Genomic DNA, 25423 nt, shown 5'->3' with positions numbered 1-25423 from the left:
GCCTCTTCTGGATGCTCAGCAGACAATACTGACAGGACGGTTACCAGTCGTAATAAACTATCTACTGCCAAAAGGCAAGGGGCTGGTGCAATGCAGCCCTACGGCTGCCAGCCCCACAGCTACCAGCATCCCGAGCGCCGATGAAGGCTACTACTCATGCTGCACCGTCTACCGCCAAAAGGCAGTAATCTGCTGCTGCTGTTTAGCAATGCAGTCACACGTTTGCCGGCACCCGGAAGACATATGGTGACGGTGAGCTGAGCTGAGCGGGCTCCATGCTTGGCGTGGTATGTTGTCTGCACAGGTAACCCAGGTAAAAAGGCGCGAATCTATTGTCTGCCGTTGCTGTGACGGCGGGGGAGGTGCGTGACGCAATGTACCCAGAACCCCCCGCGGCACTGCTTTGCATCATTCGGGCATTGCGATCTCAACCCATAATTCCAATGGGCGCCGGAGACTCCGGGAACTGTGGGATAGGTACCCATAGGTACCCATAGTGCAATGCGCCGGAAGTCGACGCTAGCCTCGGTACTGTGGACGCGGTCCGCCGACTTCATGCACTTAGAGCATTTTATGTGGGGACACACACAGTCGGCTGCATAAAACCGGCTTCTATAAATCCGGCTTCTATAAATCCGACCTAATTTTGTAGTGTAGACAAGCCCTTACTGGCATTAGTAAAGGGCAGAGTCTTGTGGTTTGAACAATTTGGACTACTTATTTTCTCTTTAAAATTTGAAAATAAATGAATCATACAATGAGTGATTGGTACATTTTGATAATCTAGCAGGCACAATTCTTAGAGGTGTGTTTATTTTTCATGTAAAATAACTTGTAGAGAAGTCATTAAGTAGCTTATGCATGAAAATGTATAATTCTGTTTCTGAGTTAGTAAAATTATTCCAGGTCAATTTTTAAGAACTTAATTCTCAAACTGTGTTAATACCATCAGTCCTGCTGTTTTTATGGGCATAATACTACTAAGTGTCTATCTAATATACTGTATGGTAATTTAATTAAAACAAAAAAGTATGTAACTGTTTCAATTCTATTATTTCCACCAATGTAATTTAAAATGCCCAAACTCTGATCTAAATTTAAGGTGAGGAAATGATGTACGTCTTCTGCCAGATGGCCATCTTGTGGGTGTTCAGGAAAGCTCTGGTTAACCTCCTTTCTAGTAGAGAAATGTGTGGAAATAGACTGTTTTTATTTATACAATATGCACATAGCTCCCATTATTGTTTTGAGAAGGAATGACATTAAACAGCAAATGCAGCAATATAGGCTACAAGATACTGATAGCAAAGGCAAGCAATAATGCTGCTATCATTAAAATTGTGAAGATATTATATTGATACTGTGATGTAATCAGAGAGAAAATAATTTCCCACCTGTACATTGAGTCTGTACACTAGTGTACTGCATCCTGATACAGAACCTAATACTCTAAATATGGCATGAGAGTCTAAATAAAAATTGGTGCAGGACATGAATCAGAATTCTCTGCCTGGAGAATATTTCTTCTTCTACACCTACACTTAGGTTCACTTTGTCTTCACCCAGTTCCAAAAGTAATACTTTATAAAAATATAGACTTTAGAAAACGCTTTATTCCACAGTAATGTTGTTTAAAATTCACACAACATACAGCAGAGAAAAGAAATCTGTCACATGTATTTCCATAATGTTTCCTGAGGAAACCAATTCCATAGACATTAAGATGGAAATGGCCAATTAATTAAGTCATCCAGCCAGTGCAAGATTATCTTAATTGTGTAATATTTACTTAGGAATTGCTGCTATTTTTATAAAGTACTCCCACAAAATTTTCCCGCTTACTCTGTGACGAATCCAGTGTATGGGATTCTAGGTGGCATGTTTGCAGAAAGAATGGCTGAGGGACCAGGGTATGTATTAGGGTTTAAACAAAAACACTTTCTCAAAAATAAAAATAAGGAAGGAGACAACACAATTTGGAAACATCCGTTTGCTGCCCATCTTTACACCTTGTTTCTGAAAGCTATACTGAGTGTGGATTGACAAGGTAATACAATATTCAGCTTTGTATAATTTGAAGGAGTATTTTTGTGCGTTGTCTTTGACAGAGATGATTGGGGTGAACATCTCAAGCTTCTCTTCTGTTTGGTGACTGTATTTTAACATGCGGTTCCTTCAGAATGTTACTGGTTGTATAAAGAACAGGAGTACTTGCATCCGAAGAAGTGGGTTGTAGCCCACGAAAGCTTATGCTCTAATAAATTTGTTAGTCTCTAAGGTGCCACAAGTACTCCTGTTCTTTTTGCGGATACAGACTAACACGGCTGCTACTCTGAAACTGGTTGTATAGGTATTTTGTGCACTATGCCAATACCAGTATGCTGGAACAATACACATATTAGTACAAACTGTATTTACATACATGACTGACAAACTTTTGCTGATCACTCTTACAGAACAAAACATTGATTTTTGCCAAAAATATACAATAAAAACTGTACTTCAAAGTTTTCTTGGCTATGGTAAAAATAAGAGCAAGGAATGGGGAAGAGATCTCTGCTACTCTGTCCCCTTCCAACTTCTGTATTTTGGGTCATCTTTCCCCGTGAATGACACCTGTGCCTGGCTTTGCTGATGCTCATAGTTTTTCTGTCAGCAGCAGCTGAATGAAAATGGAGGTTCTTTGCTGCTGCTGAGTTCTGAGCAGTAGCTGTGAAACTGATAGTCTTGTTAATTTCACTCTGCCTTTGCACTGCAAAGCTTTAAGCTGCAGAGACAGCACTGAAGCAACACTCCATTTACATTTACCCATCAGGGTTAGAATTTTTTTTTTTAATGCTTTCTAATATATTTTTCAAAGAATTGAAATGGAGAGAATATCTTTCTGTTTGCCTTTTGGTGAAAAACAAATTCAGAATTTGTGGTTTAAATATTGTGATGGTATTAAATTACTTGGAACTAAGTGACACACATCTCATGTTAATTATGCAAATACAATTCTAAGATTTGTCCATGGTATATTTGTTTGATTCTTTTATGCTCATTTGCTGTAACAAAAATCTGAGACTACTTCAGGACTGTGGTGTAACTTGATTAATGCGTGTGTATTTTTACTTGACATAATGTAGTGCTTTACATTGAATTTCTGTAATTCTTTTCTTCAGTTTTATGACTAAAAGCCATGAGAAACTGTACACTACATTTCAAGGTCCAGTAAATCCTATTGTGTACCGTGGTGGTCCTATAACCAACATGTGTTAATAGATACTGATCCAGTATTCTTGATCTATGAATGTAATTTTCTGATTAAAAGAAATTGGCTGAAATTCCTTGCCAGAAAAATACGCACTTTTTTCTTAAGTCAGCAAGTCTGTGGCCCTGGTCCATTAATATAGTCAGAATGTTTATTTGTTTTCAGCGATTAAAAGTGGACAACTATTTAAACCAGTGGTTCTCAAACTTGGGCCGCTGCTTCTTCAGGGAAAGCCTTTGTTTACCTGCCGCGTCCGCAGGTTCGGCCAATCGCGGCTCCCACTGGCCGCGGTTCGCCGCTCCAGGCCAATGGGGGCTGTGGAAGGGCGGCCAGCACGTCCCCCAGCCCGCGCCGCTTCCTGCAGCCCCATTGGCCTGGAGCGGCGAACCGCGGCCAGTGGGAGCCACGATCGGCCAAACCTGTGGATGCGGCAGGTAAACAAACCAGCCCGGCCCACCAGGGGCTTTCCCTGAACAAGCGGCGTCCCAAGTTTGGGAAACACTGATTTAAACCATAGATCTCCTTCCATTTAAGTGCAGCTGCCCAGTTGTATTTTGTCTTAGGTTTTGAACTATACCTACCATCCAGTGCTGTAATATATGTGTGCACTTCCTCGTGTGTGTTGTCCGATAAGCAGGGAAATTGCTCTTTGACCTTTATATCTTGGTCTACCTTGACAAAGAAGGCTTGAGGTTTGGGGGGGAGTTTTTTGGGGGGGAGGGTGTATGTTAAGTATCTCATTGCCTCTAGAATCTCTAAAGCAGTTATTTGATACAAGAGGACATCTTTAGTAGTATAAGTTATGAGCAAAAACCTAAGTTCTCTACAGTTTTCCTGAATGTTGTAATTTTTGCTGTTCTGTCATGACCTCCTAAGTCTCAAAGTAGAGGTGATTTTGAATTGTATTGATTTACCCTTCATAATGAAAACCAAATCATTGCAAAAACTAATACCACTTCATCTTCAGTTGCTAATGAAAAACAGAATATTGTGTTCTTGCAACTTCTCCACTATAGCAGCGGTTCTCAACTGTGGGTCTGTGGACCCCAGGGGATCTGCGAAGAAGGATCAGTGTAAGATTGGCTGAGGACCAGGGCAGAAAGCTCAGAGCCCAAGCTGTGGTGCCCTGCAGATGAAGCCCGAAGCCCTGAGCCTTGGCACCCTGCAGCTGAAGCCCCAAGCACTGGCGCCCTGTGGGTAGGATGTCAGAGCACTGGAGACCCACAGGGCAGAAGCCTTGAGGCGCCCCGCACACACACACACTCCCCTCACTGAAGCCCGGAGGCTCCCCGCGAATGAAGCTCTGAGTCCTTCCTCCCCCCAGCCCCGGAATTTTTATAACATGGTGGGGGGCCCTCAGAAAGAAAAAGGTTGAGAGCCCCTGTTCTATAGAACTATGATCATCCTGTTGTGTTTTAAAAAGAGAAAAATATCTGATGTGAACTCCTACAAGCAATTTCAAATTTTGTATTCATTATTAAGTTTTATTTATTCTGCTGAAGTGAAAGAGAATTTGATAAACTGGAAAATATAGGAATAAATGTGAATCTTCTATGACAACATAAAATAACATCAATCTTCCACATTACTTTTCTCCCTCTATCCTCTTTGAAAAAAAATGGATTCAGTTTGTGGACCATTCTCAATCTCTTCCCTTTAAATGACTGTGGAAAAACCTTGAATTCTCTTTATCTTCTCCATACAAATTGTTATAGAGAGAGAGCAGTAGATTATTAATGCTATAAGTCACAGGATACAAAAGATATTAAAAAGTAAAATAAAATTTTTCAATTGAATTGACAATTTACATAATTAATCATCTTATGGGGTTTTTAATCAGAAGTACTTTTATTTGCAAATGCATTACATACGAAGTGCTACATTTATTTTTTTAAGGGTTCTGTTTGTTTGAAAGAGAAAAGTAACGAAGTAAATGTTAGAGAAACTGATGCACTCTCAAAGTTTATTTTATTTGAAATATCTTTTTATTAGTGCAGTGTAATTCCTAATTCAAATCTGGCCAAAAATAACAAGTAAATATCCCAATTACAGTAATAGTGTAGCAAACTATTTAGGTAAACGTACATAATGTCCTCATGGGACCCACAAGTCTCCCACACATACTCTTTTAAAGTGACAGCACTATACATTAGTCACAGTTTTTAAATATCTCATGTAGCTACTTCAGCTAAACAGGATGAATTATTCCAAGGGAAATTACAGTAATTAAACAAGATCCACCACTGTTTTGTTTTGTTTTGTTTTTTATTAACGCTTGTCTATAAGTTTCATTTTAGCTATCTTTAAGATATAATATGTACAATTATGGGTCCTGGGGATCCCATTGGGGGATCAGGGCCATAGTTAATCTTTAAATATTTGACAAATGGGCTCTCGTCTTTTGTTAAACATGAAAATATGAAAAAAAACAGATTTGTGGTTTAGCCTGGTAGTACACCTTTCCAGTGTTTCTGCTCTTCATATTTGAATTGCAGCTTTACACAGGTTTCAGATGGCAACATGCAAATCTCTACTGAGAAATGTCCCTTTATCTATTGGAGAGACAAGGTAGGTGAGGTAATATCTTTTATTGGACCACAGGCACCAACTTCTATTTTACCCTGAGGGTGCTCCGCCCCAAGTCCTGCCTCTTCCCTCCCCCGGGGCCCTGCCCTCGCTCCACCTCTTCCCCAAGATCCCCGTCCATCACTCTCCACCCTCCCCCAAGCTCCTCCCCAAGCCACCAAACAGCTGTGGCTGATAGGTGCTGAGCACGGAGTCGGCACCTATATATTGGACCTCCTTCTGTTGATGAAAGAGATGCGCTTTCTAGCAACACAGAGCTCTTCTTCAGGTCTGGGAAAAATACTCAAAGTGTGAGCTAAAGGTGGAACAGATTGTTTAGCATAAGTCATTAACACATATTGCCAGAGACCGATCAAAATGAACTGGCCCATTAACACCCCTGCTGCCATAGAACAAAAAAGGGAAGTTAGTGATTAAAGATTGTTGTAATAAGTCATAAATACAGTGTCTTTATTAAGACCATGAGTTTTAGTGTTTAGCAAAGTTATGAATTTAAGCTCTAAGGCTTGTCTTTTAAGGTGTTGTGCAGGGTTTCTTTGAGGACAAGGACTGAGAGGTCAGCTATGGAGCGATCGTTTTGTGAAAAGCATTTGCCCACGGGTGATACAATGTTTTTGTCTTTTATCATTTTTCTGTGTGAATTCCTGCAAGAATGTAGTGATCGGTGTCATCAACATAGTTGTTATTGGGAAATTTAGTGCACTGGATGAGGGTACACCACATGCTGTGATAAGTACGTGTAGGACCCATGGATCTTGAAAGGTGTGTAAGCTCCTTTATCTACTGGACATGAATATCTCTCATAATGTTCTTTGCACCTCCCATAAATGTTAATTTAGACAATATTACATTCACAACATGGAATGTAGAAAAAACCTGATACTTTCTGTGACTCTCTGGGTGGCTTGTTCACTTGCATTCTTTGAAATTCCACCAATTAAAATTTTCATAGACTCTCAGATTCCAAGGCCAGAAGGGACCATTGTGATCATCTAGGCTGACCTCCTGTGTCACACAGGCTATAGAACTTCCCCAAAATAATCCCCATATAAAGAACAGATCTTTTAGGAAAACATGCAGTACTGATTTTAAAATTGTCAGTGATGGAGAATCCACCACGACCTTTGGTAAATTGTTCCAATGGTTAATTACTCTCACTGTTAAAAAATGTACACCTTAGTTCCAGTTTGAACTTGTCTAGCTTCAACTTCCAGCCATTGGATCCTGTTAGATGAAGAGCCCCATTATTAAATATTTTATCCCCATGTAGGTACTAATTGACTGTAATCAAGTCACATGTTAACCTTCTCTTTGTTAAGCTAAGATCACTTTGAGCAAGATCAGAAAGGCAAAGTATTAATGGAAAGAATTATGTAGGTCAAGAAGGGCCATATTTCCATGTCTCCCATTACACCCTTCCACTTCAGAGATTGATTCTGTATCTTTCTCACTAAGACTGCCCTGTGTTCCCTGTTCTACCTTTCTGTAAACATTCATATACTCTATATGGTCTTGTTAGTCCAACTCTTTTACTTGATTTTTGTCAAAGGTGTGAGTTTGGTCAGGAGTTTGAGTTCCCACTTTTGGTTAAAACAAAGCCCTTCACTTTCTCTTTTGTATATGGTTTTAAAGATTTTAGGCCACTTAGAGGAGGGGAAAAGCAAATTTCCTCAGGTAGTGCATCTTTGTCATTTCTTTTATTTTAATATATTTCTAAAAATGTCTTAATTGTACTACTGGTAGGATCCCCAAGTAAAGAGTTTTCCAGTTTTAGGAATAATCAGATAAAAGAAGAATGGGCAAAAATTATTCCATTTAAAAATTTCTTTTCTCATAGCCTTAAAATTCACGCTTCAAGTATTTCATCCTTTGCAGTATTTTGCTTTCAGGTTTGGTTCCATGTACAATTTTTTTAAATGTTTGCCAAATGGTAGAGAACAAAAGCACTTGTTTTTGTATGTTATCATAGTATGCTTTGACTGACATGTCTCCATGATAAGAGATTTTCCAGCTATAGAACTAAATTAATAGAACACTGTTGTTTCAAACTCTTTACAGGTACATCCACCTTTATTGAAGCATTAGCAGCCAACGGTACAACCAACATACAAACATCTGTAACAGGAGTGACAGCCAGCAAAAGGAGATTTATTGATGATAGGAGAGACCAACCTTTTGACAAGAGGCTACGTTTCAGCGTGAGACAAACTGAAAGTGCTTACCGGTATAGAGACATTGTTGTCAGGAAACAAGACGGATTCACGCACGTTTTGCTATCAACAAAATCATCTGACAACAACTCACTAAATCCAGAGGTTAGAATGTTTGTTTTATGTGGTTTGATTTGTTTGTTTGCTTGCTTTTGGGGGGAGGGGGGGGGTGGTACAAATATTTTCAATAATTACAGTATTATTATTAATCACAGAAATATGAAAAAACAACTTATAGTTCAGTAGGTTCCAGAAAAGTCATACTAGTGCATTTAAAGTATTATAAATGTGTAAATATTATACTTTCTTGCCTTTTAAAATCTGAATCTTAGTATGTTTCAGTTTTATTTATTAACACTGTACAATACACTACATTATCTGAATATTTAGAGTTGGAGCCTTTCATAATAAACTTAGTGGTTTATTAAGTGCGACTTGAAATAAACTTCAGCCTAAATTCAAGTCATTTTTCTGAACTGGTTGCATATGCCACCTGGTGTTCAAATTACAGAAATACTGAGAGAGTGCTATAGCAACAGATGCAGACTGCTGGATTTCTTCCTAATGATTACATTATCTCAGTGTAATCATATTTGTGATCTGCACATTTTTTAACATACATTTCTAGACTCTCTTTTCCTTTGGACAATGAAAAATTTGAATGTGTTTAAACAAACACCTGCAGCAGAATTTGCAAGTATCCCAGATACTAGGGAATACACAGGAATGTAAAAGTTCAGATTCAGACCTGTCAAAAAAGAACAACAGTTTGTTACTTTTTAATAACACAATAAAAAGAGTCTGACGAATTTAATTCCTGCTGATTTTCAGGTAATGAAGGAAGTCCAAAGTGCACTGAATACAGCAGCTGCAGATGACAGTAAACTTGTGCTGCTCAGTGCAGTTGGTAGTGTCTTCTGCTGTGGTCTTGATTTTATTTATTTTATACGACGTTTAACAGATGATAGAAAAAGGGAAAGCACTAAGATGGCAGAAGCTATTAGGTATGTAAAATTGTTTTCAGTCATTTAAGTGTTGATTTTTTTCATTGTCTAAACTAGTTTATTTTTAATGTATCTCATAAAAGATCTAACTATATTCTTCTTAGTAGGAATTTAGTGTGGTCAAACGTTCAGTTTTGATAATATACAGTGTGCATAACTTGTTTATATTGTACCTTTCTGTTCAAGTTTACATTTTATTCATAGCTTTTTACTCCATTTTTGCCATGTTGAATTAGAGCCCCTGTGTCTGATAAAAACTTAGCATGATAGTGTTCCTAATATAAACAACACAGACCTGAGAAATGCTTTTAAAAGTTTAATTTAAATGTATTGTTCAAAAGCAGTACAAACAATATATAAATGTGCTGAAAGAATAGATTGAACAAAGTCCATATAAAAAAGGTAGAATGACAGACATTCTAAAGGGATGGCTTAATCTTTGTGAGCAACATCCTAGCTAGCTGTCAAATTCCATATTCAAATAAATGAACTTAATTGTCTTATAAAGCATAATTTTTAATGAAAGAAACATGCCGCTGAGATGGACACTTTGCCTGTGTTGGATTATAAGCATTTAATGTGTACCTCTTACAATATCTCAAGGATATTTTTCCCCATGTAACTTGTAAACTGGTTTCCTATTACATTTTGATTACCTGAATGTTTACATGTAGCATAAATATCCAAAAATATAGATGGAAGAACTAATGCTCATAATTCACTCTTAGCTTTCTTGAAAAAAGATAAAAGGTTTCAAGTGTTCATTGATTATGTAAGTGGTGAAGTCATTTGAAACAAGTGGCTAATAAGGGCCTGCCTACATGGGGAAATTATGCCTAGAAAAGGTAGAGTGAGAATTTAAAGTGCTATAGCTGTTCCAGAATTACTCCCTGTTTGGAGACTCTTATTCTAGAATAAGAATACCTTTTTCCAGTTTTAACTTAATCCACTTCAGGTCATATTTTATTGTCTAATAGAAATAGCTATTCCTATCAGTTTCCCCAGGAGACCAGCTCTAAACCCAGCTCCTCAAAGGTATTTAGCACCTAACTCTCCAAGAACTAGCTTCTTTTTAAATAGGGTTTCTTTGTCCGTTTCACCAGTAGTGCGAAAGTTTTCCCACAATTCTGTCTGGCAGGAACATCAGGGGTTAAAAATCACTCAACACTGGGAACACCTGACCTTACAAATGTAGGTGTATTTGAGAGTTCTTTTAGTTTAAAACATTTCCTAAAAAAATACTGTTGATGCCAGATTCTTAAACTCTGTTTGGGCCTGATCCATCTTCCATTAGAGTCTGTGGGAATCTTTTCATTTACTTAAATGGATGTTAAATCAGGCCTTCGGTTTTAAAGGTTGCCCTTCTATCTTTTAGTGAGGAAAAAATTTGATATTGCCTGCTATTCTGAGATTCTTGAATAGCTGAAATAAGAAATTTCAATACAATGTTTATTCTAAATGGGCAGGCAGAAGAAGCTACAGAAATGCAAAGAGAAAACAAAAGGTGTCAAAATACAGGAACTCACTACCTACTTAGCATTAAAATATTACAAGAAAGAATAGGTTATAGAAGGCTAACTATAACCTAACTACAGTAGGACGGTTCGTTGTTTTCCAACAACTGCATTATGTTGATGAAACGCTGTAGCTATGGCCCAAATTCTCAAATTTTTACAAACATTTTATCTTCTATTTTTTTTAATTATGAAGCAAAAAGGAGCTCCTGTACAATTCTACCAGCTGAAAATTGGAGAAAACCATTGAGGTGAAGGGGGCAATCTCCATTCTGCCTTATTTAAGTCATATAAAATCTATTACAACTTTTGTTCTGGAATCATGGACTTTAAGCACAACGTGACTGAGACTAATTAGATAAAAGGGGTAGAAATGCCAACCCTGAAAGACAGTTTTTCTGCCCTTCCCTCTAGGAGAGTGATTTTTTGCTCTAAGGAAGGGGCATATAGGCTCAGCCTTCTAAAACCCTCTTCTGTTAAGCTGTTTCTGAGCCCAGTCTGCTGCCTAGCTGTTGTGGTCAGTATGTATTACATGGCCAAAAGTGTTTTCAGCTGAGTTCATTGACATTAAGATGCCTTGCTCCTCCAAGAAAGCCAAATTAGAAGCAATAACACAAGATAATGGTTCATTTGTGGCTAAGTTTTGCATCCTCTGCTGAAAATGATAGCTAGCAACGCAGTGACCAGGAGGAGTGTTTTATGGTCTAGAATAGTGTGTTTTCCTTCAGAATTTGTACTGATGTTCATACCAGTCAGGGACCACCATCTGATAGGACAAGACCTTAATCAGATTCTGAGATACCATACTGGACCAAAAGGTCTTCCCTTTCCCTACAATGCCAAGCTGTCTTCCTCATATTTTCCTCCTGAGATGAGGAGGCTTTAGAAAATATCTGAAATTCAAATCCTGTCTTAGGTAACACCCTTTCTGACAGCAAAGGAGTAACAGCCCAGTCTGTGCATTCCAAAACATCTTAAAGAAAGCTTTGGCACTTTGCTGCCTACTTCTCTGCTCTTAGGGCTTTGTTCTAAGGAAAAGATTTTTTTTTATTTTTATAGTGGGAAGAAAATCAAACTAAGGAAATATAGGTACTTTTTTAATATCAGCAGGTTTCTCCACAGAATTCTTTTAATGTCAGACCCCCTTCTGTCTTGAGAAAGAGGAGGTTACTTACCTGTAACTGGAGGTTCTTTGAAATGTGTGGTCCCATTTTGGATTCCAAATGTAGGTGCGCAGGCGTCCCATGCGCCGGAGCGAGAAGGTTTTCGTAGGACTGCCCGTTGACCCACATGTGCATCATGCATCATCCTCGTGTTTGCAGCCAGGGCTATAATAGGATGTGTGAGTCGATGCCACTCCAGTATTCCTCTTACCACTAAGTAGTCTAGGCCAAAGCAGAGGGGATGGAGGGTGGGTCTTGGAATCCAAATAGAGACCACACATCTCAAAGAGCCTTCTGTTACAGGTAAGTGATCAGCATGGAGGTGGGTGTGAGGAAGTGTGATCTGGAGTACAACACGGCCTGTAACTGCATCTGCAGCTGGTGCCAGGACGATGGCATAGTGAGACGTGAAACTGTGAACGGAGCGCCATGCTGTGCGGCAGATGTCTTGCCACAGAACGTCCATGAAACAGGCAAATGTGGTTGCTGAGCGCTCAAGTTAGAGTGCGCCGTGAATCCAAGAGGTGGGGGATATCGGTGCACATGTAACATTCATGAATGCACCCTGAAATCCACTTGGAGATTCGCTGTCAGAGGGCTAGACCTTTGCATCCATCGGCAATGGTGATAAAGAGTGTTGGTGATACCCAAAAGGCACAGGTGCATTGTAGGTAGAGCGCCAGCGCATGTTGGACGTTGAGGGAATGCAGTGTTCTGGCCACATGGGAGGCGTAGGTTTAGGATAGAAGAGTGGGAGGTGACTGCACTGATTCAAGTGGAATTCTGCTTCCACCTTCAGGAAGAAATTGGGGCGCAGCCACAGCAAAACTTTAACTTTTTGTGGAAGACAGTGTAAGGAGGGGGTCAGCTATTGTGGCCATAAGGTTGCTGACCGTCTTGCCGAGGTAATGGCAACTAAGAAGATAACCTTCATGGAGAGGTGGGAGAGAGAGCATGTGGTGAGGGGCTCGAAGGGCGGTTTTGTGAGGGTGGAGAGGACCAGGTTACAGCCCAATGAAGGTGGGAGTTTGAGCACCCGCGAGAAGGTATTAAGCAGACCTTTTAGGAAGTGTACAGAAATGGGGGAAAAGGGCACTAAGCACTGCCAGGTGGACCCGTATGGAACTGATGGTGAGGTCCAACATTTAAAGTTCAAGGAAGTAATCAAGGATGATGAGTATGGAGATCGTCTCCAGTGGGTGGTGATGGCGGTGCACCGATGAGGGGAAGCACTTCTACTGCTCCCAGTAGCAGGTGGTGGACACCCTCCTGCTTTGCATAAGGATATGGCACACTAGGGTCAAAAACCTCTTGTCTATCCCCAAGCTCCATCCAAAAACCAGGTTGTGAGGTGGATAGGGCCTGGATTGGGATGGCGCTGAGTGAAGAGATTCAGGCATGTGCAGAGGCAGAGTGGTGTACGAGCGGAGAGGCAGAAGAGGTCTGTGAACCAATACTAACGAGGCCAGAATGGGGCTACCAGGATCACCATAGCTCGGTTCTTGCGAATTTTGTGTAAGACTTGCGGGAGGAGGGGAATGGGGAGAAAGGCATAGCAGAGATCACCCATCCAGGGGAGGAGACGGGCATCTCCCTGTGAGTCAGCGCCCATGGCCCTCTCTGAAGCAATAAAGGAGCAGTTTGCGATTCTCTCTGGTCCCAAAGAGGTCCCTATGGGGGATGCCCCCGCTGCTGAAGAGCTATTGGAGAGTGGCGTTGTGCAACTCCCGCTCGTGGTTCACGTGAAAGGACCTGTTGAGCGTGTCTGCGAGGGAGCTTTGGGTGCCTAGGAGGTATGTGGCCTGGAGTGTGACTTGGTGTTTGATGCACCAGTTCCACAGATGGATGGACCCCGCACAGAGGGAGGGAGACTTGGCCCTGCCCTACTTGTTAATATAAACAACTGCTGCGATGTTGTCTGAGAGCAGTTGAATGTGGCAGGACCATATGAGGGGAAGGAAGGCACGGCATGCGAAACAGACCGCTCTCAGCTCCAAGATGTTGATATGCATCCTGGCATTGGGCTCTATAGTGAGCCAAGTGGGCCCCCTAGCCCGTGAGGGAGGCATCTGTAGTGATGGTGGCTTGCGGGGTAGGAGGAGAAAAAAGGGGAACCAGTCATGACCTTGGAGGGGTCGGTCCACCATGTAAAGAAGACTAGGACCGTCTGGGAAAGTCGAACTCTACTGTCAGTATGGTTTCTGTGTGGTTTGTAGATGGAGAGGAGTCACATCTGAAGACACCGCATGTGGAGGCGGGCATGGGGCATTACGTCGGTGCAGGCTGCCATATGTCCCAGAAGGGAGAGACAGTGGCAGATGGTGGTGCGGGATTGGCAGCGTAAGGTCATGATTGAGGAATTGAACATAGTGAAGTGGTCCTCTGGGAGCAAGGCATGTGCCACGATTCAATCCAGTCAGGCCCCAATAAGGTTGATCATCTGGGAAGGGACGAAGACTGACTTCTCCTTGTTGATGCAAATGCCAAGGGAGGTAAGAAGGGTGCGAAGAGGTAGGATGGCTACGATGAGGACTTGGGAAAGTGCAATGAGGAGCCAGTCGTCTAGGTAAGGAAACATGGGGTAGCCCAGGCATCGCATGTGTACGACTTTTGTGAGGACTCATGGAGCTATAACTGTAATGAAGGGGAGCACTCAGAATTGGTAATGGTGGTGTCCCACCATGAACTGAAGAAACTTACGGTGGGCCAGGTGAGTATCAATGTGGAAATAGACATCCTTCATGTCGAGACCTGGCTCCCTAGTGGGGAGAGAGGATAATCAACGCGAGCGTCACCATGCAAACCTTGGATTTCTTAATGAATCTGTTGAGTACTCAGAGGTCCAGGACAGGTCTCTAGCCTCTGCCTTTCTGCGGGATGAGGAAGTATGCAGAGTAAAAGCCATATTCCCTGTAGTGAAACAGGACAAGCTTTATGGCACCCTCGAGGAGAAGAGTATTGGCTTCTTGTTGGAGGAGGGATTAATGGGATGTGTCCCCCCAGGGGGTCCAGGGTGATGAAGAAACAAGAAGAATTCTATGGAGTTTCCATGATAGATGACCTCAAGTACCCGTGGTGATCTTGCCCCAATTGTGGGAGAATGGGGCAAGACGGCCCCCTAAGATGATATGGGGTGCCGCAGTAGGGATCGGGAGTGGTTTGTAGATCTTGACTAGTGTGTCAAAACTGCTGTTTTGACTGCTGCTGGGTCAAGGAGGTAGTTGTGGCAGAGGCCATATATTGTGGCCTGTGTGACTATTGACCTCAACGTTGTGGTTCCTTTTACTGCTGATAATACGGTGGGTAGGGGGCGAGTGGTCAGGGGCAGAACAATTGTTTCTACCTGCACCTCAGGGCTGGGGCATAGATGCTGAGGAAGTGGAGGATAGCTCACGAATCCTTTAGGGAATGGAGGGATTCATCCATTTTTTTTCGTTGAATTGTTTTCATGTATCGAAAAGGAGGTCTTCAGTGGTGGTTTGGACCTCCTACGGGAAACCAAAGAACTACAGCCATGCGTCTCTGCGGAGCACAACACCAGTTGCCAGTGACCGAGAGGCTGTGTCAGCCGCATCCACAGCAACTTGGAGGCCAACTTCGCCCTGAGCTTCCCCTCATCCAAGAAAATTTGGAACTGCTGTTGCTTGTCTGCTGGCAGTTGATCTTTAAACTCAGCATGTTTTGAGAAGTTAAGAAAATCATATTTCGCAAGCAGGGCTTGATAGTTCGCGATGTGAAATTGGAGCCCTGCTGAAGAGTAGACCTTCCTGCTGAGCAGGTCAATCTTTTTTGCCCCTCTGTCCGGGGGAGTGGAGCATTGGGGTTGCTGGTGGACCCACTCCATTGCTGCGTGGATCATTAGAGAGTTGGGAGATGGGTGGGTGAAGAGCAAGTCTGCACCCTTGGCGGGGATGAAGTATCTCTATTCAGCCCTTTTGGGAGTGGGAGCACAGGAGGCGGGGTATGCCAGACCGCTTGTGCTGGCTGTAAAATAGCCTCGTTGACAGGAAGGGTCATGCAAGAGGGTCCCTGCAGTTGGAAGATGTCCAGTAATTGATGGTGTGTGTCCTGGACTTCCTCCGCCAGGATTCCCAGAGCCATTGCCACCCGCTGGAGCAGTTCCTGCTACAGACGCCCTCCAGGTTACGCAAACCCAACTTACTCAAATCCGCACTTACGGGAAAAGTTCCGTAAGCTAGAAATAGGAGGGTTTGTTTGTTTGTTTTTGTTTGTTTGTTGTTTTGGGGGGGGTGTTTTTGTTTTTTTGCGTAATTGTCGGGTATACGTTTCCGACTTATGCAAAATTCGAGTTACGCAAGGCATTCCGGAACGGAATGCTTGTGTAAGTTGGGGAGCATCTGTATTGACAGTAGTTGTCAGGTGGGGCGAGCAAGGCAGGGATAAGCGCCTCATCCAGGGAAGAGGAGGCCACAGTCGGGACCAGCGGGACCGGTTCAACGTCTGGTTTGTCTTCCTCGTAAACAGAGGTTGCCAGATGGGGAGCGGGGGATGGGTGATGGGAGTTGAGTTTGGATCACAGGGCAGCCTATAAGGCCCGAAGTAAGAGTCTCTGCCTATCAGTAGGTCCCATGGGTGAGTGGAGAGGAGCTGTGACCTCAGTAGAGAGCAGTGGGTCTAGGCGACCAGAGGTGTGGGGTGTCGTGGGGTGGCCCCGAGGGTCCAGGCGGCATTAGGTGAGCTGGTGGGATGGGCAGTAAACGCAATGGGGAGAGCACCGGCGTGGGCACAGGTGGAGCCGACAGTACCATTGGATCGTGTTTCTTTTTTGCCTTACCCTCAAGTCTGGGATCCTTAAGTGGTGGAGTGGTCAGGTCAATGCACGACTTCTCACCCGACTTGGCACAGCTCAGGGAGGGAACGCTGCGTCCTGGTCGGGGATCTGCTCTAGTGGCCATGGCTGTGCTTTTTCCCCTCATGGCAGGGCTTCTCCGACAGCCACGGTACCCGTGGATCCGGTGCTTGGAGGAGCGCTGGTCACCGGTTATGGAGGGAGGGGTGTGTGTGTGCACCACCAGTTCTGCCAGTTCCAGGTCTGAATGCACACACGGGCACATGGCCTCCTCCATGAGGAACTTCCTGTGGTGATGATCTCAAGGCCCTTGCATTCAGGCCTGGAACACTTTGCAAATGCTGCAATGGATGGCAACATGGGCCTCTCTGAGGCAATACAAGCAGTGTTGCTGCTCGTCGCTCACCAAAAATGAGCATGGGACCAATGCACAGTTCTTGAAGCCAGCCTCACAGGGCATAGTCCCTGTATTTGGGTGGCGGGGGGTTGCCCTCCAAAGAGGGAGAAAACTACACTAACTCTACTAACTGCAAGGAAAAACAAACTATTTACAACTATATACAGATAAAAGGGCAAAGATCACTATCTCAGCGGAGCTAAGAGCGTAGAGGAATGGGGGTTCCAACTCCAGTCATGCAGCAGTAGGAGGGAACTGGAGCGGCATTGACCCACACAGCCTATTATAGCCTCAGCTGCAAACACAAGGGAATGCACGATGCACGTGTGGGTCAACGGGCACTGCTATGAAAAACTTCTGGCTCTGGTACATGGCACACCTGCACATCCACGTTTGCAATCCGTATATGGACCATCACTCAAAGAAGCAGCAAGATTATATACAGATGTGCAAATTGATTTGCCACTATTTTACAACTACTATATTTCACTGTTTCAAAACATTTGTGGTTTCAGACAGTACAGTGCCTAATCAAGCCTGTTTCCTTTTGTCTCATCATGTTCATTTTTGTCTCCATCCTTTTTGGCCTGATTAAACAATAATATGTTGACTTTACTGAATTTTTCTAGCATAAACAATGCCAACACTTTTGGAAGTGCTTGCTGTACTTGTACCGCACCTCGGCAATAGTGCATGAGGATAGCCAGCACCATTGCAGGGCTATTGTGAACAGAAAGCTGCACCAGTATAATGCTTTCATGCAGTACTCCTACCCCAGGCAGTCACACCTTTGAAAGTGTTGATGGTGGTGTTCTCTACTGCAGACAAGACTACTCAGCTTTTTCAAGTCTATCCCAGACCTTCTCACTTAGGAGTAATTTTTAATGTAAAGCCAGAATCAGCGAGCTAAACAGAAAGGGCTGTTGTCCTGAGATGTTTACATACTTGAGGGTTGCATGCTTTGTTGCATCCCTCCATTTCTCCCCCATCCCCACAAGTTCCGTGTGTGTCATCCTCCCATTTCCCTCTATTTCAGGAACTCCCTACAACCCCTCCCTCATGCCAGGGGCTCTCTTGCCCCCTCCCCACAATATAATCCCCCATCTTCCCTTCCCAATTCTAAATTAGGTCTCAAAAATATTACACATTTCAATGTAATAGTTGCTTGAAGGTGCTTCGTGTTTGCGAGGTAATCAAGTTTGGAATAAACTTTGGATATGGGAAGAGAGAAAATTTCACCAAATCCAAATTATGTGATACGTTGAGAGGTATTCTGAGCTGTTACCCTATAAACATAAACATTTAAATGGCCACTGTCACCCCCGGGCTCTCAATATTTTATTTCCTCTTCATTGCCATTTCCCTGTGATTGATTGCATGCTTCTGTCTTATCCAGATGCACTTATGGTACACATTTGAACTCCACAATTCTACATGGAAACCCATGCGTCATCCAAGCTTTTGACACCATTGGGCACTGAAATAAACTGATGTTGTTCTGGGTGGCTAAAGGAAGATGAGTTTGCTTATCCTTAAGGCACCTAGACCTCTGAGGATCATGATGAACATGGAAGATCAAGGGATGAAGGGGAGAAGGTTTTAAAGATCTGTGATTGATAATGGGGCTGAAGTTATTGATGGATCTTTTCCCACTTGTTTCCAAAAAGCAGATTTGTTTTTTCAGGGAAGGCTCCCCTTCCTCTCTGTTTTAAGATAAATCTGGGAATGCTGTCTGAGCATACTCAGTAATGGTCTGCTACCAATGGTGTCAATTGCCACACACAACCACTCCATAAGGACCGGGTAGGGTCGTGGGAGGTCTGCAGATACCCAGTGGTTGTGTTCTGCAGAGGGTGAGGGAGTAGAGCAGGTTCTTGAAATGTTGTTTACAACTAGTTGCTGTTTATTACTGAGTGCTGAGTGGCTGATACATTTTGCTGCTAAAATGTGTAGTGATGGAGTGTTCATTTCTTTTCAGGAATTTTGTGAATACTTTTATTCAGTTTAAGAAGCCCATCATTGTAGCAGTAAATGGCCCAGCCATTGGACTTGGAGCATCAATATTATCTCTCTGTGATGTGGTTTGGGCTAATGAGAAGGCTTGGTTTCAGACACCGTACACTACTTTTGGACAGAGTCCAGATGGATGTTCATCCCTCACATTTCCTAGGATAATGGGCCTGGCTTCTGTAAGTAACTTTAATAAAAATAAATAATCAGCTTTCTGCCCCGTTAGTGCTTTATCTACAGTGATCCTGTCATGTTTTCATTGGTGTGTGGATTGTAATTGTTTTATGAAAATGGTTCATGAGAAATAAATATATTTTTTGCTTATCTACTCTGAGTAGACTGTGACGAGGCCTCCATGGGTATACAAAAGAGGAGCGAGAGGGTGCATGGGCTAATTATAACCCTTCTCCTTGTGCAAGGCTAACTGGTTGTAGTGGCAGAGGTCTCCCCAAAAGGGAAGGAGAAGGGAAAACTGGGCCACAAACATGCTTCCTCTCCCTCCATATTAGCCAGCAGATCTGGGCCAGCACATGAGGGATTACATGCTGCATCCTGTAAAGGCGTGAGGCAGAGACTGCTCTGTTCCCCCAGTGCTCCTAAAGGCATAATGCCTAAGTCAAGCACAACCATACTGGAGTATTGCATTTCTAGCTGCCACCTATAGTTGCTTACTTCCCACAATCTTACCTTAATGTGTAAAATATGTCCATGTATTTTCTCTGTTTCTCTCATGAGTAGCCTCGTCAAACTTTCCTAAGATGCACATATCAGTTGAAGTGGCTTTGTTTAATATTAACATATTAATAACCTGATATTTTATTTCTCAAGTGTTCCAATAAGACACTTTTATTTGTCACTCCTAAGTGTTATGCCAGGGAAGTGTGTAGTCTGTAGGATCAGTAGGTTAAAAACATGTTCCCATATCATGTTACTGCTGAAACTGCTTAAAAAAAAAAAAAAGTGAAGGGGCAAAGTTTAAAAAAAGCTGAAAAAAGCCACAGTTACCTGCATTATTTTTCATTTTGCTTCATACTACTGTGTATTTTATTTCATAATATATATAACTAATTAACAGACCTCATTGTGAGACTGCCAGATACAGTTCTTTAATAGAAAAATTTAAATGTTAGATTAATAATTTTTTCATGCTGGTGTCTACTCTAAGTGAGCAGTCATTCCTTTCCATTTGTATTTGGTTTCTAGTTTTGAGAAAGTTTGTGACTGATAATTTTTTAGAAAGTTTGAGTTTAGATTGCATGAACTTTACATGTTCCTTGGGGAATGTATTGATTTTTCTACTTGTAGCAGAAATTATTCTTAAATTAGCTGGTTCTGGATAGCCAGAGACTGAATACTGGACTAGATGGACCATTGGTCTGATCCAGTATAGAAATTCCTATATTGTTGGGGTTTTTTAAAAATAACCACGTTCTAGAACATATTGTCCCCTAGAATCATGTTTATAACCTGTTGGGAGAGGGGATCACGTGCTAATTGGATTTTTTAAAAATAAGGACAAAATGGATAGAGGAATTGGAACAGAATGAGTAGGAAACAGAGGAATGAAGGAACAGTACGTCTGCATGGCAAAAAAGCCCCATGGCAGCGCATCTCAGAGCCCGGTTCTACAGCCTTGGGCTTGCGCTATAGCGCTAAAAATAGCCATGTAGCCATTTGGGCTTGGGCTCTATATCTTCGGGAGAAAGGGGCTTTCAGAGCCTGAGCCTGAGCCTGAACGCCTAGAGTTATTCGTAGCACCATAGCTCAACCCTGAGTCTAGAGCCCTGGGCTCAGACTCACTGCTGTTTTGTTTTGTTTTGTTCTGTGTAGACATACCCAAAAGCGAACTTACCACTCAGAGTGTTAGTGAAATGTATTGTATCATTACTTTTTACATTTTATTCTATTTCTATGGGAAATGGCCAATAGCGCTGTCAATTTTCAGAGCAGAAATACAGGTGTTGGTTGCAGAATATTGTTGACAGCAGGACTCTGGTCAAATTGCTGTTAACGTTTTGGCATGTATTGGAGCTAGATCAAGAGCTAAGTGCCAGCCCATAGCAGAAAGCATTCCCCTTCAAAACCTGTGAAACCATAACACTACTGAGTGCTTACTTCAAGTTGGAGAGGCTCTGCTGTTTTGTAGCTTGTAAGTGAGATTTAACATGACCACAACATTTTTCATTACAGTTCTTTCTTGTTGAAAGAGCTCAGCCAGATCTATCAGGTTCTAAAGGAATAAAAAGTCACTCTGGCATTCATACACTCCTACAGATGATAAATACTTAGACAAATTACGTTTATAAACTCCCAACTAGATTTGTAATTACAAAAAGTAAATTCAGTGTTGGTTCAGAAGTTCTTCACTTTGTACCTTCTCGCAAAAGATACTTCCTTTTCCTGATGTGTTCACTTGACATCGAGTGCGTATAAGATAGTCCATGATGCAACATTCTTATAACTCTGTTTAGCTACAATTTTGTCAGCTAACAGCTATCACAAATATACTTTCCAATTTTGCAAACAGGTTCATAAACTTTTTGTTAAACTTTTTACACAAGGTGGATTATAGGTGGATCTACCCAACACTTTCTCTTTTTGTATATGATTCATAGCTTTCTTTCTGCAACTTGAGATGGAAATCTATTTACAGTGTCTTCCTTTGGATCTGCAAATATAGTGAAACTATTCTATGAAACCTCTCAATACATGGTGTAGTCTGTGTGTTTAGTGGACTGGGCATCAGTAACTTTATTTGTTAGCAAGAACTCAGATCTTTTATTTCACTGTATCATTAAGTCACTTAATCACGCCGGGCCTTAAGTTTCCCCATCTGTAAAATGGGGATAGTGATTTGTAAGTTATTTGAGATCCTTGGATGAAAGGCTAAGAGCCAAGCATTATTCAATTGCTTATCTTAAAAAATGCTAAATCTGTCAGATCCGTGTCATATTTCTTCTCTGTATTCCATGAGCTCTGATACAATGGCCTTGTCATTGAGTAATGTTTCAGTTGCAAATAAATTTACTGAATAGCCTTGTGATTTCCTTTAATGTAGAAAGTAGCAACTCGGTATTAAAGAAAGACTATCGATGCAACAGCTACTAAGAATGGAATAGAATGTTAAAAGATAGAAATATTTGTGCTTAAAGTTAAGGGCAAATAATACATTTTACCATATTAGCATAGGTGTATTTAACATTAGAAAATAATACACATTATTTATAATAGTGCACTAACTCCTGCATGAGAGAATTATCCTGCACTCCAATATATTTTCTCATTCCATGCCTATAATCCATTTCATAAAAATACTATTTAAAATTAGGCCTCAAAGATTCAGAAAAAACAGAAGCTCTATCCACCTACTCAAAACAACTGTTTTTAAATTAAGTATTAAAACAAAATATGTCTGAGGTTAATAGAAAGGAGGAAATACTATGAACCGGATCAAAAGTTCATTCAAGTTGCTGTAAAAACTCCTACTGACTTCAGTGGACTTTGGGATCAGGCCCTGTGAGAATATCACATTTTAAATATTTAAAGTCCCAGTGGTAAAATTTTTAAGCTGCAAAATCTGTTGCTGCATGACTTAAATATGCTTTCTTCCAACACAGAAAATGAGTCAACTGAATGGTGATCTGTGGAGGAATGTTACTGTTTGTTAGTGCTGCAGAAGTCAAAATTAAACCACTAAAACTAATCAAACACAGGAGATGCATCAAACTGCTATTTGTAATCACTTCCATCTATTTTCCAGATTTTTTTTTTAATGTTGCAATCTAATTATGATTTATTTTTAGTATGAGTTATAAATAGCACTATTTCAAGTGAATTACATCTTAACCATTCATGAATGGAAAAAGTGTGACTTTTCTCAAGTATTTATCTGGTGATTTCTTATTTAATCAGACGCATCTCTGATTAACTACTGAGTTATGATAGTTGGCAACACAACAATTTTAACATCTATTTTCTTTTTATATATTACTGATGTATTTGGATTAACACTGGAGAGCTACAGTACAACCAAGCATCCCAACTAGTGCAGGCATTTTATTAACATTTTCCTTTAAACTTTTCTTTTGTCATTACATTTCATATCAGAAATAACTTTTTATCCCCTCAGGCAAATGAAATGTTATTCAGTGGAAGGAAGTTGACTGCGCAGGAAGCTTGTGCAAAAGGATTGGTATCTCAAGTGTTTTGGCCGGGAACATTCACACAGGAAGTAATGGTTCGAATTAAGGAACTTGTCACATGTAATTCAGTTGTAAGTTTCATTTTATTTTCTTCCATTTTATAAATAGATTAATAATGAACTACATCATTCACTCATCTTTCTAGAAACAATTCGCATGGAATACTTGAGATAAATTATGTAGATTGGAGCACAAAGTTTTAATAACGCATTCCAATATTATTAGGCTCATCATTAAAGAATAAAGAGGTCAAGGAGAGAGGCACCTCTCAAATTATCACACGCTGTAATAGATTCTAGGATTAATAACACAAGGCAAAATCTAAGTTATTAAGAGTATACTCCACATAGAAAGAGACTAATACTAACTCACTCCAAATTAAAATAGTTGCCATAAGAACTGAGCAGAAATACAGAAATGAATGGCAGGTGTATTTGTGGGGGGAGGGAGGAGGGGAGGAAGAGAAGAGTCTTTGCTTTAACACCACAGTGTGGCTAACTCCTCTGTGTTTAACAGTAGCAATAGTGTAGTCCAGGGGTAGGCAACCTATGGCATGCATGCTGATTTTCAGTGGCACTCATACTGCCCGGGTCCTGGCCACTTGTCTGGGGGGCTCTGCATTTTAAATTAATTTTAAATGAAGCTTCTTAAACATTTTAAAAACCTTATTTACTTTACATACAAAATAGTTTAGTTCTATATTATAGACTTAGAGAAAGAGACCTTCTAAAAACGTTAAAATGTATTACTGGCACGCGAAACCTTAAATTAGAGTGAATAAATGTAGACTCAGCACATCACTTCTGAAAGGTTGCCGACCCCTGGTGTAGTCAATAAAATCAGTCAAAAAACAAACAACACTGAAGTTTCCAAATTTGGATGGAAAATAATCCGTGATTTTTCCTTCATCTCAACAGCTGGCTATAAATACTAATAAAACCAGGGTGGGGTGGGGTGGGGTGGGGTGGGGGAGGAGAATTTTTTAACCATCTTTAAGTACTAACAGTCTCAGTCCCTTAATGACATACCTGCTCAAAGTAGCTTTTGGGGTCAGCACTTCATTTGCCCTAGAAAGAAAGAACAGACTCCGCCACTTTCACATCAAAGAACCACTTACACAATGTAACTTAAATATTTACCAACATTTTATCACACATCAAGAGACTAATATCAATATACCTGTACATAAGAACCAGGAGTATAAAATTCTGGACACTCCATTAAATTAGGTTTAAATTCTCAGAGATGCACATAGTAAGAAGATACAGGAGCCTTTCTGCTCCTGCCCACAGGTGGCGGTTGCACTCCTGCCAGCTGGAGTTTTACCAAAATGCAAAGTATATTTTAAACTACTAGATAGTCACAATCTTCACAACAAATCAACATCAGTTTCTGCTCTTATGAAGTCTTTGTTTTCGGAGCAGGGCAAAATAATTGTCTAAAAATCATCAACTTTAGCATTTAAAAGCAGCCTATGAAATTTTACTTAAAAATTTAAAAAAGCTATTTTTTAGATGTAAGGTCTACCAGGTTATAATTCGGACAATCCTGGAAAACACAGTGTTGTGATCAGAATTTACCAAGTTGTTATGATGACTTCTGTCTCTTTTAATACCATCTGTAAAGTCTGGTTCATACTCAAATATTTCCACTTTTATCTGGCACAGAATGAAGAAGCTCCTGTATTTACTTTATGGAAAAGTAACTGCTCAATGTGGGACATATTGTCCCCTAGATTCATGTGCATAATTTCTCTTAGCAATATTGGGATTTGCCCACATACATCTACAGGTGACTATTCCACTTTACTAACAAACATTTAGCACAGATTACTAATATCATTTGTGGTTTTTGTGTTACAGGTGCTTGAAGAATCCAAAGCTTTAGTCCGTAATATCATGAAGGTGGACTTAGAACAAGCAAATGACAAGGAGTGTGAAGCTTTAAAGAAAATCTGGGGCTCTGCACAAGGAATGGACTCTATGTTAAAATACCTGCAAAGGAAAATCGATGAATTCTGATGAGATGTGCACTGACACTGGAATTGTATTTACCTGGACATCTGGGGCATAAAAATGCCCCAATTTTATTTTGAAAACCTGTTACCAAGTCACCCATAGCTCAAAGCTTGGGGATGGGATTGGAAAGACCCTCACGCTTATTGTCAAGGGGTTGTAAAGTACTGTATCTTAAAAAAGAAATGAACAAAAAACTCTCCCTATATATATATATATATATATATATATATATATCTTTATATACACAAACTAAAAA

At 41.1% G+C, this 25423-nt stretch overlaps 1 protein-coding gene across 1 annotated transcript in view; it reads left to right on the top strand.

The window, feature by feature from the left end:
• CDYL (chromodomain Y like) overlaps nucleotides 1–25170 on the top strand; it is a 177321-nt gene extending 152151 nt beyond the window's left edge. Inside the window, exons 3-7 of the mRNA XM_065399416.1 lie at nucleotides 7898–8154; nucleotides 8881–9053; nucleotides 18916–19126; nucleotides 23077–23220; nucleotides 25012–25170. Coding sequence (XP_065255488.1) covers nucleotides 7898–8154; nucleotides 8881–9053; nucleotides 18916–19126; nucleotides 23077–23220; nucleotides 25012–25170 — 944 coding nt within the window. The remainder of the gene's footprint in view (nucleotides 1–7897; nucleotides 8155–8880; nucleotides 9054–18915; nucleotides 19127–23076; nucleotides 23221–25011) is intronic.
• Nucleotides 25171–25423: the final 253 nt, after the last annotated feature.

Source organism: Emys orbicularis, chromosome 2, assembly GCF_028017835.1.
Source record: "Emys orbicularis isolate rEmyOrb1 chromosome 2, rEmyOrb1.hap1, whole genome shotgun sequence".
Lineage (NCBI taxonomy): Eukaryota > Metazoa > Chordata > Testudines > Emydidae > Emys > Emys orbicularis.
This window is presented reverse-complemented; position numbering and strand designations above follow the sequence as displayed.